At 44.0% G+C, this 16,157-nt stretch overlaps 1 protein-coding gene across 1 annotated transcript; it reads left to right on the top strand.

Moving 5' to 3' along the window:
• Positions 1-3,126: 3,126 nt before the first annotated feature.
• LOC123127721 (DNA topoisomerase 6 subunit A) lies at positions 3,127-4,727 on the top strand. Its single transcript, XM_044547536.1, has 2 exons — positions 3,127-4,351; positions 4,450-4,727. The coding sequence occupies exon 1, from the start codon at positions 3,404-3,406 to the stop codon at positions 4,337-4,339; it is 936 nt and encodes a 311-aa protein (XP_044403471.1). The 5' UTR covers positions 3,127-3,403; the 3' UTR covers positions 4,340-4,351; positions 4,450-4,727.
• The last annotated feature ends 11,430 nt before the right edge of the window (positions 4,728-16,157 follow it).

Raw genomic sequence — 16,157 nt, 5'->3', positions numbered from 1 at the left:
CAGAAGATCCTGGGTCTGGATCAAGCTGATCCTCGCCTGATCCCGAGGAGGATCCGCGCGGGCCTCCAGAGCCGGCAGCGTCACTAGGCAATGACGGGGTAGGATATTCTGTGGTCGTGGATCGTGGTGTGGGGAACGATTTCGCCGCAGAAGATCTGGGCCTGGTCGCATCATCACGACCCAATGATTGCCTGGGCCCTGGGCTGGTCGGATCTGTCCCCGCGTCCACCTGACGAGCAGTGGCGGCGCGGCGCGTGTACACATGCAGTTGGGCCTCCCGCTGGACACGGCCCGAGCCAGTGCCGGCCTGCCGCTTGTCGAGCGCGGAGTCGTGCGCGCGAGGAGAAGCGTCGCAGCCCGCCAGCCTTTGCCGCGTGGCTGATGCGGACTCGGCCCCGCGCGCGTCTGCGCCTGCCGTGGTTGGCCCGGCAGGATTGCTGCCAGACGCGGATCCCGAGGAAGATCCGCTGCATGGCTGCAGCACCTGGGGCAATCCCGAGGTAGATATGTCCCCCGAGCCAGGACACATAAAATGAGGGCCTGCTGCTCCATTTTCTTCATTGTTTTCTGCTGCGATTTTTGCACTGTTTTCTGCATCATCACAAGACTCATGAAGGCTATTAGTAGGGTTAGTCAACATATGATCATCACAATTTGTAATACCCCCTTGATCATAGCCGGAAAGATGAGAGGGTAGAAGCAAGATTTCCTTGCGGAGTAGTGCACCGGCGTTAGGATGAAGATCCGCAAAGGGGAATTTTGTCTCATCAAAAACAACATCACGTGAGATGTATACCCTACCAGTAGAGATGTCAAGGCACTTGACGCCTTTGTGTTGGGCGCTATATCCAAGAAAGGCACACCGTTTTGACCGAAACATGAGTTTGCGGTTATTGTAAGGCCGAAGATTTGGCCAACACGCACAACCAAAGACACGAAGAGAGGTATAGTCTGGCTTTGTATGTAGGAGACGTTCCATAGGTGTTCCATTGTTGATAACACGGCTAGGTAGCATGTTGATGATGTGGACGCCTGTAAGAAAAGCCTCATCCCAAAACTTAAGAGGCATGGAGGCTCCTGCTAGGAGGGCCAAACCAACCTCGACAATGTGCCTATGCTTGCGTTCGGCTGACCCGTTTTGTTGGTGAGCGTGTGGGCATGATACATGGTGAGATATACCTATGATTTGGAAGAAGGAATTGAGTTTCTCGTATTCCCCTCTCCAATCCGATTGGACAGCAATGATCTTGCTGTTGAACTTTCTTTCAACGAGAGCTTGAAAGTTGTGAAAGACTTGAAACACACCGGATCTTTTTTTGAGAAGATAGATCCATGAAAATTTGCTATAGTCATCGATAAAACTTACATAATATGTGTGTCTACCAACAGAGGAGGGGGCAGGCCCCCACACATCAGAAAAGATCAATTGCAAAGGTTTAGTGGAGACACTAGTAGAGATGGGATATGGTAATTGATGACTTTTAGCACACTGACATGAATCACAAATAGTTTCAATATTGCGCTCACCAATAAACGGGAGCTTATTTATCCTAAGTAATTTTTCAACCAAAGAAAAAGAGGCATGTCCTAAACGATCATGCCATCGTGTGGACGACAGCTTGATGACACCACAAGCTTGTTTATTTAATCTTCTAAACTCCGGAATCAACGGGTAGAGCCCTCGAACGCATCTACCTCGATAGAGAACTTTCTTCGTGGCCTGATCCTTGATCAAAATGAAGAAAGGATGAAACTCGAGAAAAACATGATTGTCAATAGCAATTCTATGAATAGAGAGAAGATTCTTGTGAGCACTAGGGACATGTAGAATTCTTTTGAGATGAATTTTACAACTAGGGGTATTAAAAATTGAGTGGCCAATGTGACGTATACCCATATCTTCACCACTGGCCGTATGAATTTGATTTTTGCCACGATATTTCTCCTTCATGGTGACCTTCTCGAGTTTGTTGGTGATGTGGTTGGTGGCGCCGCTGTCAACGTACCAGTTGGTGTCTACTCCATAGGAGCCATCGGCCGCCGCAACAACTTTCTCTTCATCTTGCGAGGAATCACCGTCATCTTCTTCGTAGCGGTACCAACAGTCCTTTGCCGTATGACCAGGTTTGCCACAGATTTGGCAGCAAGGCAAGTCCGGACGGGACCTGTTGGAACCACCACTGCCACCACCACGACGCCCTTTGAAGTTACCGGAGCGTCCGCCGCCGCATGAGCTGTTGGAGTAGCCGCCACCGCCGGCGCCAAACCTTCCCTTGCCGCGGGAAGATGAGCGCGAGCGAGAGCCACCACCGCGGCCTCTGGATGTAGAGTTGGCCGACGATTTGAAGCCACCGCCGGAGCCATGATACTGCGCCATACGTTGATCAAAGTTACTGAGCATGGCAAAAAGTTCATCGAGGGTTACCGGGGTGACACGGGCATCTAGTGCGGAGACGAGGGGCTGGTACTCTTGGTCCAGCCCGTGGATGATGTAGGAGATGAGCTCGTCGTCCTGGATGGGCTTTCCCGCCGCGGCGAGTTCATCGGCGAGACCCCTCATGGCGGCGAAGAAGTGGCCACCGATTGATTGCCCTCCTGCGCATTAATCAGCGCTGTGCGGATGTTGTTGACGCGGCTGAGTGACTGCGACGAGAACATGCTCGCCAGCGCCACCCAGAGTTCGCGCGCCGTGGTGATCGTGGTCACCGTGACGAGCACTTCCTTGGACAAGTGTTGGAGTAGATATCCAAGGACCTGCTGATCCTCCTTCACCCAAATCGGATGGAGGGGATTCGGCTCAGTGGTCTCCTTGCCGGCGGCGTCCTTGGTGGTGAGGTCTTTGGCCGGCTCGGCTGCCGTGCCGTCGACATAATGGAAGACGCCGGCGCCCCGCAGCTGCGGCGTGATCTGTGTCCGCCACAGCACATAGTTGGTGCGGGTGAGCTTCTCCGGGGCTCCACCACCGAACATCGACTGGAAGGAGGCGGAGGAGGAAGACATGGCTGCGCGCACGTGATGGAGATGGACTAGCTAGGGTTTCTGGTGGAAGAAGAAGGCTCTGTATACCATGTGCGACTTGCGGTAAACGTCTTGCCTATCCTGGCCGACGTGTTTCATGTTATATAGATGGGTTGCAAGCCCGGATATGCGTACAAGTTGTTGTAGAGATACATCTTGGAGGAGAAGAAATACAAAAGATAAAAGAAGATAAAGATTACATGAGTATCTTGTCTAACTACTCCTCATGTGGTTAGCCAGGGTCTCCTCTCCTTGTACGCAAGGTATATACGTGAAGATTATATCACGTTTAACACTGTGGTCTTGGGTGTCAATGGCAGTCGAAAAATTGATTGCTCTAAGGGTAAAACCGTTTTGATCTGATTCTCATCTAGTCAACAAGATTATGCCAAAAATTAAGGACATCAGATTCATATTGATCGTGGAGAAAGCTGCCATAATGTCAAAGCTAGTATCAATAGAATTTTACAAGACATATAGGTGCATAATTTTGAGTGGAAAGGGGCATTCTGATGTCGCGACAAGAGGTGTTGCACATAAATTAGCAAGACAGTTACGAGTACCAGTATATGGAATTGCAGATTGTAACCCAATGGGAGCAATAACAATGTTGACCTATAAAAATGGATCAAGGCGAAGAGGGTTTGATAATCTCAATGTGACCGTGCCAACACTCCAATGGATCGGAATGCATTCGGTACACTGTTATCGTAACAGGTCAGGACCAAGAACAAGGCGTCCGACGGATTCGCAACCACTCAATCAAAGAGACAGAACTACACTTAAAAATTTAATAAGTGACTTAGAACGTGACAAGGAGCTGCTTGATCGGCTAGATGTGCAAGAAGTGAAACTTATGTCCAAGAATGGGTTTAGAATGAATTTTGAACAAAGGTTTCCGCTAGCGCGCAACACTGTAGACTTCTTGGCTGAGCACATACCGGAAATGGTCACCATTGAGAAACCTGGTGTCCCCAAAAGAAAGACTGCAGTTGAGAAATCAGATGGAGATGACGCTCAAGCGGGCAAGAAGACAAGGAAGGTCACCAAAGGAAAATCTGATGGAGATGACACTCAAGCGGGCAAGAAGACAAGGAAGGTGACCAAAGGAAAATCTGATGGAGATGACACTCAAGTGGTCAAGAGGACAAAGGAATCTGATGTAGATTACACTCAAGTGGGCAAGAAGTCTGATGATGGAAATGACGCTCAAGCGGGCAAGAAGGTCACCAAAGGAAATTCTGATGGAGATGACACTCAAGTGAGAAAGAGGACAAAGAAGGCCACCAAAGTGCAGCTCCGGGGCAAAGAGGCCAAATAGGAACAGATGCAGGTATAATTGCTGTTTTGTTTTAGTTGGTGCGTTGCAACTTTCTTCATGTTATTTTGTGCTAAATAATGACTTAATCCATGTGTTTATTTGATTTGCAGCAGGACTTTCTTTTTGTGATGATAGCTGAAAGATTATTGTGGTGCTCTTGGTGATGATGCCTGGAGGACGTTTTGTTGAAGGTTCTTTTGGTGATATCTGCTGGAGTTCAATTCATAGAAACATCTGCAGGTATACTTGGTTTGTTGGGTTCCAAGCAATATCATTTACTCTAGAAAAGGGGAGAAGTGGTACACTCAGTTGCTATATTTCGGTCATTTTTGTTGAACTCTGTTGGTGAACTCAAATGAAGGCACTTTGAATTTTATTTTGGACATTATCTCATCGCAACTACGAATTTATGCTTTCTTAAGCCATCTGATAATTGGGATTGGTGAACTCTTATCTATGTAATACGACCTATTCACTTTGAACTATTATGCACTTTGGAGCTTAATTTACATATTATGGCTGTGGTGAAAAGTAAAATACAGTTCTACTCTATAGTTATCATAAAATAAAATAAAGATGTTTTGGTAGAAACATACTACATTTTGTTCATTTAATAAGAAGTACATTTTGGCCATTCTCGGTTTAGATTTGATGTCTCTGGACTGTGGACACCTTAGGGTTCCTAGGACAAGTCCTGAGCTACCTCTGTTACTGACTTGTGCTAACGCCTCGCGTGCGTTTTGGTGTGCCTGGGATGAGCATACATAGGACTTGTTCTGAACTCGCCATATATCCTCTCCGTCTCCTTTCTTACTACTAGGACTTGTCCTGGTATATTTCATCTAGGTTGTGTCTTTCCCTGGCACATTCCAGGACTGGTCCGGATGGTGCCCAGCTGCGTTCGCTGCCAGGTGAATCTTTTAGGGTATGCCATGTGTACTCTTCCTTGACATAAGGCTTGTCCCATGTGATCTGTATATTCTCGCTCTAAAAAAAGGGTGTTCTGTACGACTCGCCTACATTTACTCAACCTAAAACGTGTCCTTCTTCTCGCATGGTATGAACCACCCTGAATCAAAGTGTCTGACAATTGACATCTTGCTGGAGGGCAAACAAAAACAACTTCTTATGGCTTGTTTAGGTGGAAGGGATTTGAAGTAGATTGGAGTGAATTAAATCCCTTAGGCCTTCTTCGGTTAAACCTCTCTTGAAGAGGTTTGGAAGGGATCGAGGGGGCTTTTGACTTAACAAGGCTTGTTTAATTGATAGCTCCACAAAGATTCTAACTCTTTAATTTGTCCTGTTCATGCTTTACGACTAAATTATGCTCTTCTTATAAAGGTAACTAGCGAGTAGTGCGCGGCGGCACACCGCGCCGTTAGGGTTTGTTTTTATGAAGTTTATGAGAATTCGTTGTACATTCTGCATGTTTTCTAGTGTGTTCTAGGTGCCACACGGCTAGTGGCATCTTCTCTCGATGGGTTCGTTACCCGTTTTTCAGCGGTTTTACATGAACAGAAAATAATTGTGCACTTCAGGTCAACAGAACGATGTATTGTAAGTGCAGACTTAATATCTCTGGCTGAGCATAAATTGGAATGAGCAATGGAGCAAAATAAACGCATATGAAATCTAATGCTAGGAAAAGAAACCCATAGACGAAATATATTGAAGTTGAAAAACGCATGAAAACTTATTTTTGCAATTCGAATCTTGGTTCTCCGTGCATCGTAAGCCAAGGTTAGATATCTTCAAACATGAGCATAAAATTGGGATGAGCACCTAAACCACAACAAATTGCAGTTCTTCACATCTTCTTGCTACATTGTTGAGTAGGTTCATGGCCTTATGCCCAGAATTCTGTACCATCCTTAGCACATGTCGCCTAGAAAATATTATAAAGTAACATGGTAAATAGATATCGACCTCACACTAAGCAACAATTTTTTTTCTGAACTATGATTCCAATAATCAAGATCTAAGGTTGTGCCAGAACATACTAAATAAAAAACCACTGAATGACAATTTTGCTAACCATCCTAGATGAACCATCCTATTGGCATACAAGCAATCAGAACATCTAGCATCAGATTGTTTTCCTGAGCACCAGAATGCACTGACCTTGTTAGGACTTAGGATTAATGTTTCGTAACCATATAAAAACTTGCATAAAACATAATCTACAACTTGAACGCCCTCTCATGGTATGCTCTGCCACTATAAGGGAAAAACTGAAATTGTAGTACCTCCTCCCATCTTTTTCTGTAATACCTCCTCCCATCTTTTTCTATAATACCTCCTCCCATGCTATCAAGAATACAAGGAACACACATACACATTTTGTCAAGACATGCTCCATGGAGATTAACAATCATGGTGGATTGAGATTGTTAGATAGACAGCAACTGAACTTTACTGAGGGCCAAAGGCCATTACATATACATGTGTGGTAAAGAGCAGGAAACCCCTTATACAATGGGGATATACCGAAAAGAGACTATACACATCTAACACCCCCCTCAAACTCATGGTGGATCAACAACACTGAGTTTTGAGAGAAAAAAGGCATTGCTGCGCTCGAGTCTGTGCCTTCGTGAAGAAGTCAGCCAACTGTAACTCAGAGGGCACATAGTGAAGAGTGAAAGTCTGATCCTTCACAGCAGCACGCACAAAGTGGGCATCCACACCGATGTGCTTGGTGAGCTCATGCTTCACCGGGTCACGCGCAATACTGATAGCACCAGTACTGTTTGACAGTAAGGGAGTCGAGGTAGCAGCAGACACACCAAAATCCTCAAGTAACCACCGTAGCCAGATCATCTCAGCCGTCAGCATAGCCATGGCTCGCAACTCAGCCTCTGTACTCGAGCGAGAAACTGCAGTATGTTTCTTTGTCTTCCAGGCAATAAGAGAGCCGCCAAGAAAGACACAGTAAGCAGACAGCGAGCGTCGATCAGAGGGATCACTAGCCCAGGTAGTATCAGAGTAAGCCTGGAGCTCAAGAGAACTGGAGCGGGGAAAGAAAAGGCGCTGAGAGATCGTGCCACGAAGATATCATAGAACACGGAGGAGGTGACTATAGTGGACAGAGGTGGGGGCTGAAACAAACTGACTCAGGATGTGAACAGGATAGGAGATGTCAGGACGCGTAACAGCAAGATAGATAAGGCTACCAACGAGGTGACGATAGCGAGTGGGATTAGGAAGAGGGTCACCATCAGAGGCACGAAGCTGAACGTTGAGCTCCATAGGAGTCACAACTGTGCGGTCATCACTAAGAGCAGCGCGAGCAAGAAGATCCTGAATATATTTCTCTTGAGAGATGTAGAAGCCATCAGAGGTCGAGGAGATCTCAATCCCAAGAAAATAGCGAAGAGGACCAAGATCAGTCATGAGGAACTGGTCGTGAAGGCGGGCCTTAACAAAGGCAATGTAGTTAGAGTCGTCACCAGTGATGATCATGTCATCAACATAAGGAAGGAGAAGAGTCCAACCACGAGGAGACGTGTGAACAAGCAACGCGGGATCATGATCACTGGGCAAGAAACCAACGGCAGTCACCACAGAGGCGAAGCGCTCAAACCAGGCGCGAGGGGCCTGTTTAAGACCATAGAGGGAGCGGCGAAGTCGACAGACCATACCGTCAGGAGCATAGTACCCCGGTGGTGGCTGCATGTAAACCAGAAGGGACGAACACCAGAAGGGAGGGAAACCAGCTCCCATGTGCCAGAGCGCTCAAGGGCAGCAAGCTCTTCAGCCATCGCAAGTTGCCATTCAGGTTGAGTCATGGCAGTCCGATAGGAAGTGGGCTCAGCAATAACAGAGATACCATAGCGATCAGGAGAGTAGCGATCAGGCGGAGGGCGAGGCCGAGCCCAGAGGTTGTGAACCGGGGGAGGCGTGAGGAGAGGTGCACCAGAGGTGGAAGGCGCGGCAGGGGAGACATCCTCAGGACGAGGGCGACGAGTATAGTGGAGAGGGAACGGTGAGAGAGGGCGACGGACTGGAGATGATGGTGGAGAGGTGGAGGGGGAGGATGGAGAAGATGGGGTCGATGGTGAAGGAGAAGGAAGGAGAGGTGCCGGAGGAAGAGATGACACATGAGGCACATAGCAGGGTGTATCGGGAAGGAGGAGGAAAGAGAGATCATCCACAGAGAAATCTTGAGGAAGAAGGACGTGGGTAGTAGGAACGAGACTCGTCAAAAGTCACATCACGTGAGATGCGCAAGCGACGACCCATAGGATCCCAACATCGATAGCCCTTGTGCTCATCACTGTAACCAAGGAAAACACACTCAACCGACTGAGCAGTCAGTTTGGTGCGTTCTCGGGGGGCAAGAAGGACAAAGCAGACACATCCAAACATACGAAGAGCTGAGTAGTCAGGAGAACGACCAGTGAGACACTCCATAGGAATACCACCCTTCAGAGCAGTCGATGGCTGAATGTTGATGAGATAGGTGGATGCAGAAACAGCCTCAGCCCAAAAGTGGGGTGGAAGGGAAGCGGCAATCATCAGCGCACGAACCGTCTCAAGTAGATGACGATGCTTGCGTTCGGCAATGCCATTCTGAGCATGAGCACCAGGACATGAGAACTGGGCAAGAGTACCCTGTTCCACAAGAAAACCACACAACAGCTGAGAGATAAACTCACCGGCGGAGTCAGCACGAAAAGTACGAATGGGCGTGGAAAACTGGGTGTGAACCATGGTAGCAAAACGTTTGTATATAGAGAGAACCTCGCTACGAGATTTCATGAAGTAGAGCCAAGTGTAGCGAGAGAAATCATCAATAAACAAGATATAGTAGCGATGACCACCTTTCGAATCAAAGGGAGCAGGACCCCAGACATCAGAATGAACCAAGTCAAAAGGACGCTGAGATACCGAGTCACTGGTAGGATAAGGCAACTGGGTCTGTTTGCCAAGTCTGCAACCATTACAATGTAAAGAAACATCTCCAGATACAGACCCTAAGAGGCCCTGACGAACTAAAGAAGACAAGCGAGAGCCACAGATGTGACCAAGGCGATGATGCCACAGCTGGAAGGACGCAGACGAAGAGGCAGCAAGAGCATGGGAGCTGGGAGAAGTGGTGGCAGCGGAAGGAACACAAAGCCAGTCAACCTCCCAAATGCCTTCTGACTCACGGTGTCGGGGGCCAGCACCAACCAAAACCTTGGTGTGACGATTCTGAAGAGTAAGAGTCGGTATCAAGAATGACACGACAACCAGAATCAGTAAGTTGGGCAGCAGAAAAAAGATTCATGGTAAGGCGATGAACATGTGAAACACTAGGAACGGAAAAAGATGGAGTGGAAAGAAGACCACGACTAGCAACAGGAAGAGGTGTGCCATCGGCGGTAAGAACATTAACAGGCGAATCAAGAGGTCGGAGAGAAGACAACACGGAAAAATCAGAAGACATATGAAAGGAGGCTCCAGAATCCAGAACCCACGAAGATGTACCTGACTATGTAGATGTCTGCGGCGGTGGAGAAGTGAATGCAGTCACAGCAGCAGCGGATCCGGTCGACGAAGAGCCTGAGGAAGCCAATAGACGCTTGAGCCTCACAATATCCTGGTCAGTGAGTGAAGGAGTCGAGGATGATCCAGGAGTCCCACTGGAAGAGGAGCGCCTCTGGTCTCACTTCTTCTCACGGCAATCAGACTCTGGATGACCTGGCCGAGAGCAGTAGCCACAGAAGGTGTCACGACGCGACCGGTCCCTCTCAACATAAGAAGGGTGACCCACCCCACTGAAGGTGTGGGTAGGAGTGCTACCTCTTGAGCACTGCGTTGGATTTCCTTGAAGAGGAAAGGGTGATGCAGCAGAGTAGAGTAAGTATTTCCCTCAGTTTTTGAGAACCAAGGTATCAATCCAGTAGGAGGCTACACGCAAGTCCCTCGTACCTACACAAAACAAATAGCTCCACACAACCAATGCGATTAGGGGTTGTCAATCCCTTCACGGTCACTTACGAGAGTGAGATCTGATAGAGATGATAGATAATATTTTTGGTATTCTTGGTATAAAGATGCAAAGTAAAATAAAAGGCAAAGTAAATAGCAAAGCAATAGTAAAGTGTTGGGATATTGATATGATAAAGATAGACCCGGGGGCCATAGATTTCACTAGTGGCTTCTCTCAAAAGCATAAGTATTTTACGGTGGGTGAACAAATTACTGTTGAGCAATTGACAGAATTGAGCATAGTTATGAGAATATCTAGGTATGATCATGTATATAGGCATCACATCCGAGACAAGTAGACCGACTCCTGCCTGCATCTACTACTATTACTCCACTCATCGACCGCTATCCAGCATGCATCTAGAGTATTAAGTTCAAGAAAACAGAGTAACGCCTTAAGCAAGATGACATGATGTAGAGGGATAAATTCATGCAATATGATAAAAAAACCCATCTTGTTATCCTCGATGGCAACAATACAATACATGCCTTGCTGCCCCTACTGTCATTGGGAAAGGACACCGCAAGATTGAACCCAAAGCTAAGCACTTCTCCCATTGTGAGAAAAACCAATCTAGTAGGCCAAACCAAACTGATAATTCAAAGAGACTTGTAAAGATAACCAATCATACATAAAAGAATTCAGAGAAGATTCAAATATTGTTCATAGATAGACTTGATCATAAATCCACAATTCATCGATCTCAACAAACACACCGCAAAAAGAAGATTACATCGAATAGATCTCCACGAGAGAGGGGGAGAACATTCTATTGAGATCCAAAAAGAGAGAAGAAGCCATCTAGCTACTAACTATGGACCCGAAGGTCTGAGGTAAACTACTCACACTTCATCAGAGGGGCTATGGTGATGATGTAGAAGCCCTCCGTGGTGGATTCCCCTTCCGTGGAGCTCCGGAACAGGCTCCAAGATGGGATCTTGTGGATACAGAAATTTGCGGTGGTGGAATTAGGTTTTTGGCTCTGTATTTGATCGTTTGGGGGTACGTAGGTATATATAGGAGGAAGGAGTACGTCGGTGGAGCAAAGGGGGGCCCATGAGGTAGGGGGCGCGCCCTAGGGGGGCGCCCTCCACCCTCGTGGCCGCCTCCCTTCTTTCTTGACGTGGGGTCCAAGTCTCCTGGATCATGTTTGGTGAGAAAATCACGTTCCCGAAGGTTTCATTCCGTTTGGACTCCGTTTGATATTCCGTTTCTTCGAAACACTGAAATAGGCAAAAAATATCAATTCTGGGCTGGGCCTCCGGTTAATAGGTTAGTCCCAAAAATAATATAAAAGTGGAAAATAAAGCCCAATATGGTCCAAAACAGTAGATACTATAGCATGGAGCAATCAAAAATTATAGATACGTTGGAGACGTATCAGGCATCCCCAAGCTTAATTCCTGCTCGTCCTCGAGTAGATAAATGATAAAAAGAGAATTTTTGATACGGAGTGCTACTTGGCATAATTTAAATGTAACTCTTCTTAATTGTGGTATGAATATTCAGATCCGAAAGATTCAAGACAAAATTTCATATTGACATAAAAATAATAATACTTCAAGCATACTAACTAAGCAATTATGTCCTCTCAAAATAACATGGCCAAAGAAAGTTCATCCCTACAAAATCATATAGTTTAGTCGTGCTCCATTTTCGTCACACAAGAATGGTCTCATCATGCACAACCCCGATGACAAGCCAAGCAATTGTTTCATACTTTAGTAATCTCAAACTTATAAACCTTCACGCAATACATGAGCGCGAGCCATGGACATAGCACTATGGGTGGAATAGAATATGATGATGGGGGTTATGTGGAGAAGACAAAAAAGGAGAAAGTCTCACATCAACGAGGCTAATCAATGGGCTATGGAGATGCCCACCGATTGATGTTAATGCAAGGAGTAGGGATTCCCATGCAAGGGATGCACTAGAGCTATAAATGTAAGAAAGCTCAACAAAAGAAACTAAGTGGGTGTGCATCCAACTTGCTTGCTCACGAAGACCTAGGGCACTTGAGGAGGCCCATTGTTGGAATATACAAGCCAAGTTCTATAATGAAAAATTCCCACTAGTATATGAAAGTGACAAAACAAGAGACTCTCTATCATGAAGATTATGGTGCTACTTTGAAGCACAACTGTGGCAAAGGATAGTAGTATTATCCCTTCTCTCTTTTTCTCTCATTTTTTTTGAATTTTTAGATTTTCCTCACTTGGGACAATGCTCTAGAAAATGATGATCATCACACTTTTATTTATTTACAACTCAATGATTACAACTCGATACTAGAACAAAGTATGACTCTATATGAATGCCTCCGGCGGTGTACCGGGATATACAATGAATCAAGAGTGACATGTATGAAAGAATTATGAATGATGGCTTTGCCACAAATACTATGTCAACTACATGATCATGCTAAGCAATATGACAATGATGAATGTGTCATGAGGAACGGAATGGTGGAAAGTTGCCTGGCAATATATCTCGGAATGGCTATGGAAATGCCATAATAGGTAGGTATGGTGGCTATTTTGAGGAAGATATAAGGAGGTTTATGTGTGAAAGAGCGTATCATATCACGGGGTTTGGATGCACCGGCGAAGTTTGCACCAACTCTCAATGTGAGAAAGGGCAATGCACGGTACCGAAGAGGCTAGCAATGATGGAAGGGCGAGAGTGCGTATAATCCATGGACTCAACATTAGTCATAAAGAACTCATATACTTATTGCAAAAATCTACAAGCCATCAAAAACCAAAGCACTACGCGCATGCTCCTAGGGGGATAGATTGGTAGGAAAAGACCATCGCTCGTCCCCGACCGCCACTCATAAGGAGGACAATCAAATAACACCTCATGTTTTAAATTTGTTACATAACGTTTACCATACGTGCATGCTACGGGACTTGCAAACTTCAACACAAGTATTTCTCAAATTCACAACTACTCAACTAGCACGACTTTGATATTATCACCTCCATATCTCAAAACAATTATCAAGCATCAAACTTTTCTTAGTATTCAACGCACTCAAAAGAAAGTTTTACAAATCTTGAATACCAAGCATATTATTATTATTAAGCAAATTACCATGCTATTTAAGACTCTCAAAGTAATCTAAGTGAAGCATGATAGATCAATAGTTTCTTTAAAAAAAATCCACCACCGTGCTCTAAAAGATATAAGTGAAGCACTAGAGCAAAACTATATAGCTCAAAAGATATATGTGAAGCACATAGAGTATTCTATCAAATTCCAATTCATGTATGGCTCTCTCAAAAGGTGTGTACAACAAGTATGATTGTGGTAAACTAAAAAGCAAAGACTCAAATCATACAAGACGCTCCAAGCAAAACACATATCATGTGGTGAATAAAAATATAGCTCCAAGTAAAGTTACCGATGAAAGTAGACGAAAGAAGGGATGCCTTCCGGGGCATCCCCAAGCTTTGACTTTTTGGTGTCCTTGGATTATCTTGGGGGTGCCATGGGCATCCCCAAGCTTAGGCTCTTGCCACTCTTTGTTCCATAATCCATCAAAAGATTTCACCCAAAACTTAAAAACTTCACAACACAAAACCCAACAGAAATCTCGTGAGCTCCGTTAGCGAAAGAAAACAAAAGACCATTTCAAAGTACTGTAATGAACTCATTCTTTATTTATATTGGTGTTAAATCTACTGTATTCCAACTTCTCTATGTTTATAAACTATTTTACTAGCCATAGATTCATCAAAATAAACAAACAACACACGAAAAACAGAATCTGCCAAAAACAGAATAGTCTGTAGTAATCTGTAACTAACACAAACTTACGGAACTCCAAAAAATAAGCCAAAATAGGGCGACCTAGGCAATTTGTTTATTGATCATCAGCAATTTGAATCACTATTTAATCACGTTCTGGTGATTTTTAACAATTGTTTTCGTGAACAGAAAGTTTCTGAAAATTACAACAAGATCAAATAACTATCATCCAAGAAGATCCTATAGGTTTAACTTGGCACAAACACTAATTAAAACATAAAACCACATCTAAACAGAAGGTAGATGGATTATTTATTCCTAAACAGAAGCAAAAGCAAAAAAAACTAAAAATAAAATTGGGTTGCCTCCCAACAAGCGCTATCATTTAACGCCCCTAGCTAGGTATAAAAGCAAGGATAGATCTAGGTATTGCCATCTTTGGTAGGCAATCCATAAGTGGCTCTCATGATAGTTTCATATGGTAATTTTATTTCTTCCTATGGAAGTGTTCCATGCCTTTCTTTAGTGGAAATTGGAATCTAATATTCCCTTCCTTCATATCAATAATCGCACCAATAGTTCTAAGGAAAGGTCTACCAAGAATAATAGGACAAGAAGTATTGCAATCTATATCAAGAACGATAAAATCTATAGGCACATAATTTCTATTTGCAACAATAAGAACATCATTAATTATTCCCATAGGTTTCTTAATAGTGGAATCCGCAAGGTGCAAGTTTAGAGAGCAATCATCAAAATCACGGAAATCTAGCAAATCGCACAAAGTTTTGGGAATAGTGAAAACACTAGCACCCAAATCACATAAAGCATAAAACTCATGATCCTTAATCTTAATTTTAATAGTTGGTTCCCACTCATCATAGAGTTTTCTAGGGATAGAAACTTCCAACTCAAGTTTTTCTTCATAAGATTGCATCAAGGCATCAACGATATGTTTGGTAAAGGCTTTATTTTGACTATAAGCATGAGGAGAATTTAGCACGGATTGCAACAAGGAAATACAATCAATTAAAGAATAACTTTCATAATTAAATTCCTTGAAGTCCAAAATAGTGGGTTTAGCAACATCTAGGGTTTTGCTTTCTTTAATCCCACTTTTATCAATTTCACCATCAAGATCTAAATACTCTGAATTCTTGGAACGCCTTCTAGGTAAAGGTGGATCATATTCAGTCCCATCATTATCAAGATTCATATTACAAAACAAAGATTTAATAGGGGACACACCAATAACTTTTAGATCTTCATCTTGATTTTCATAGGAATTGGAAGAACATGCTTTAATAAAGGCATCTTTCGTGGCACGCATCCTAGCGGTTCTTTCCTTGCACTCATCAATGGAAATTCTCATGGCTTTGAGAGACTCATTGATATCATGCTTAGGAGGAATAGATCTAAGCTTTAAAGAATCAACCTCAAGAGAAATTCTATCAACGTTCCTAGCCAATTCATCAACTTTAAGTAATTTCTCTTCAAGCAAAGCATTAAAACTCTTTTGTGAATTCATACACTCTTTAACACTTGCCTCAAATTCAGAGGGCATTTTATTAAAATTTCCATAAGAGTTGTTGTAGGAATTTCCATAATTATTAGAAGGATTACTAGGATAAGGCCTAGGATTAAAGTTCCCTCTATACGCGTTGTTACCAAAATTATTCCTACCAACAAAATTCACATCCATAGATTCATTATTATTCTCAATCAAAGTAGACAAAGGCATATCATTAGGATCAGAAGAAACACTCTTAGTAGCAAATAATTTCATAAGTTTATCCATCTTTCCACTCAAAACATTAATTTCTTCTATCACATGCACTTTTTTATTAGTAGATCTTTCAATGTGCCATTGAGAATAATTAACCATAATATTATCTAGGAGTTTAGTAGCATATCCTAAAGTGATTTCCATAAAAGTGCCTCCCGCGGCCGAATCTAAAAGATTTCTAGAAGCAAAATTCAAACCGGCATAATTTTTTTGTATAATCATCCACAAGTTCAAACCATGAGTAGGGCAATTACGTATCATTATTTTCATTCTCTTCCAAGCTTGTGCAACATGTTCAT

Source organism: Triticum aestivum, chromosome 6A (genome assembly GCF_018294505.1).
Source record: "Triticum aestivum cultivar Chinese Spring chromosome 6A, IWGSC CS RefSeq v2.1, whole genome shotgun sequence".
NCBI classification, from domain to species: Eukaryota; Viridiplantae; Streptophyta; class Magnoliopsida; order Poales; family Poaceae; genus Triticum; species Triticum aestivum.
The sequence above is the reverse complement of the archived record's forward strand: the minus strand, read 5'-3'. Positions and strand labels throughout refer to the sequence as shown.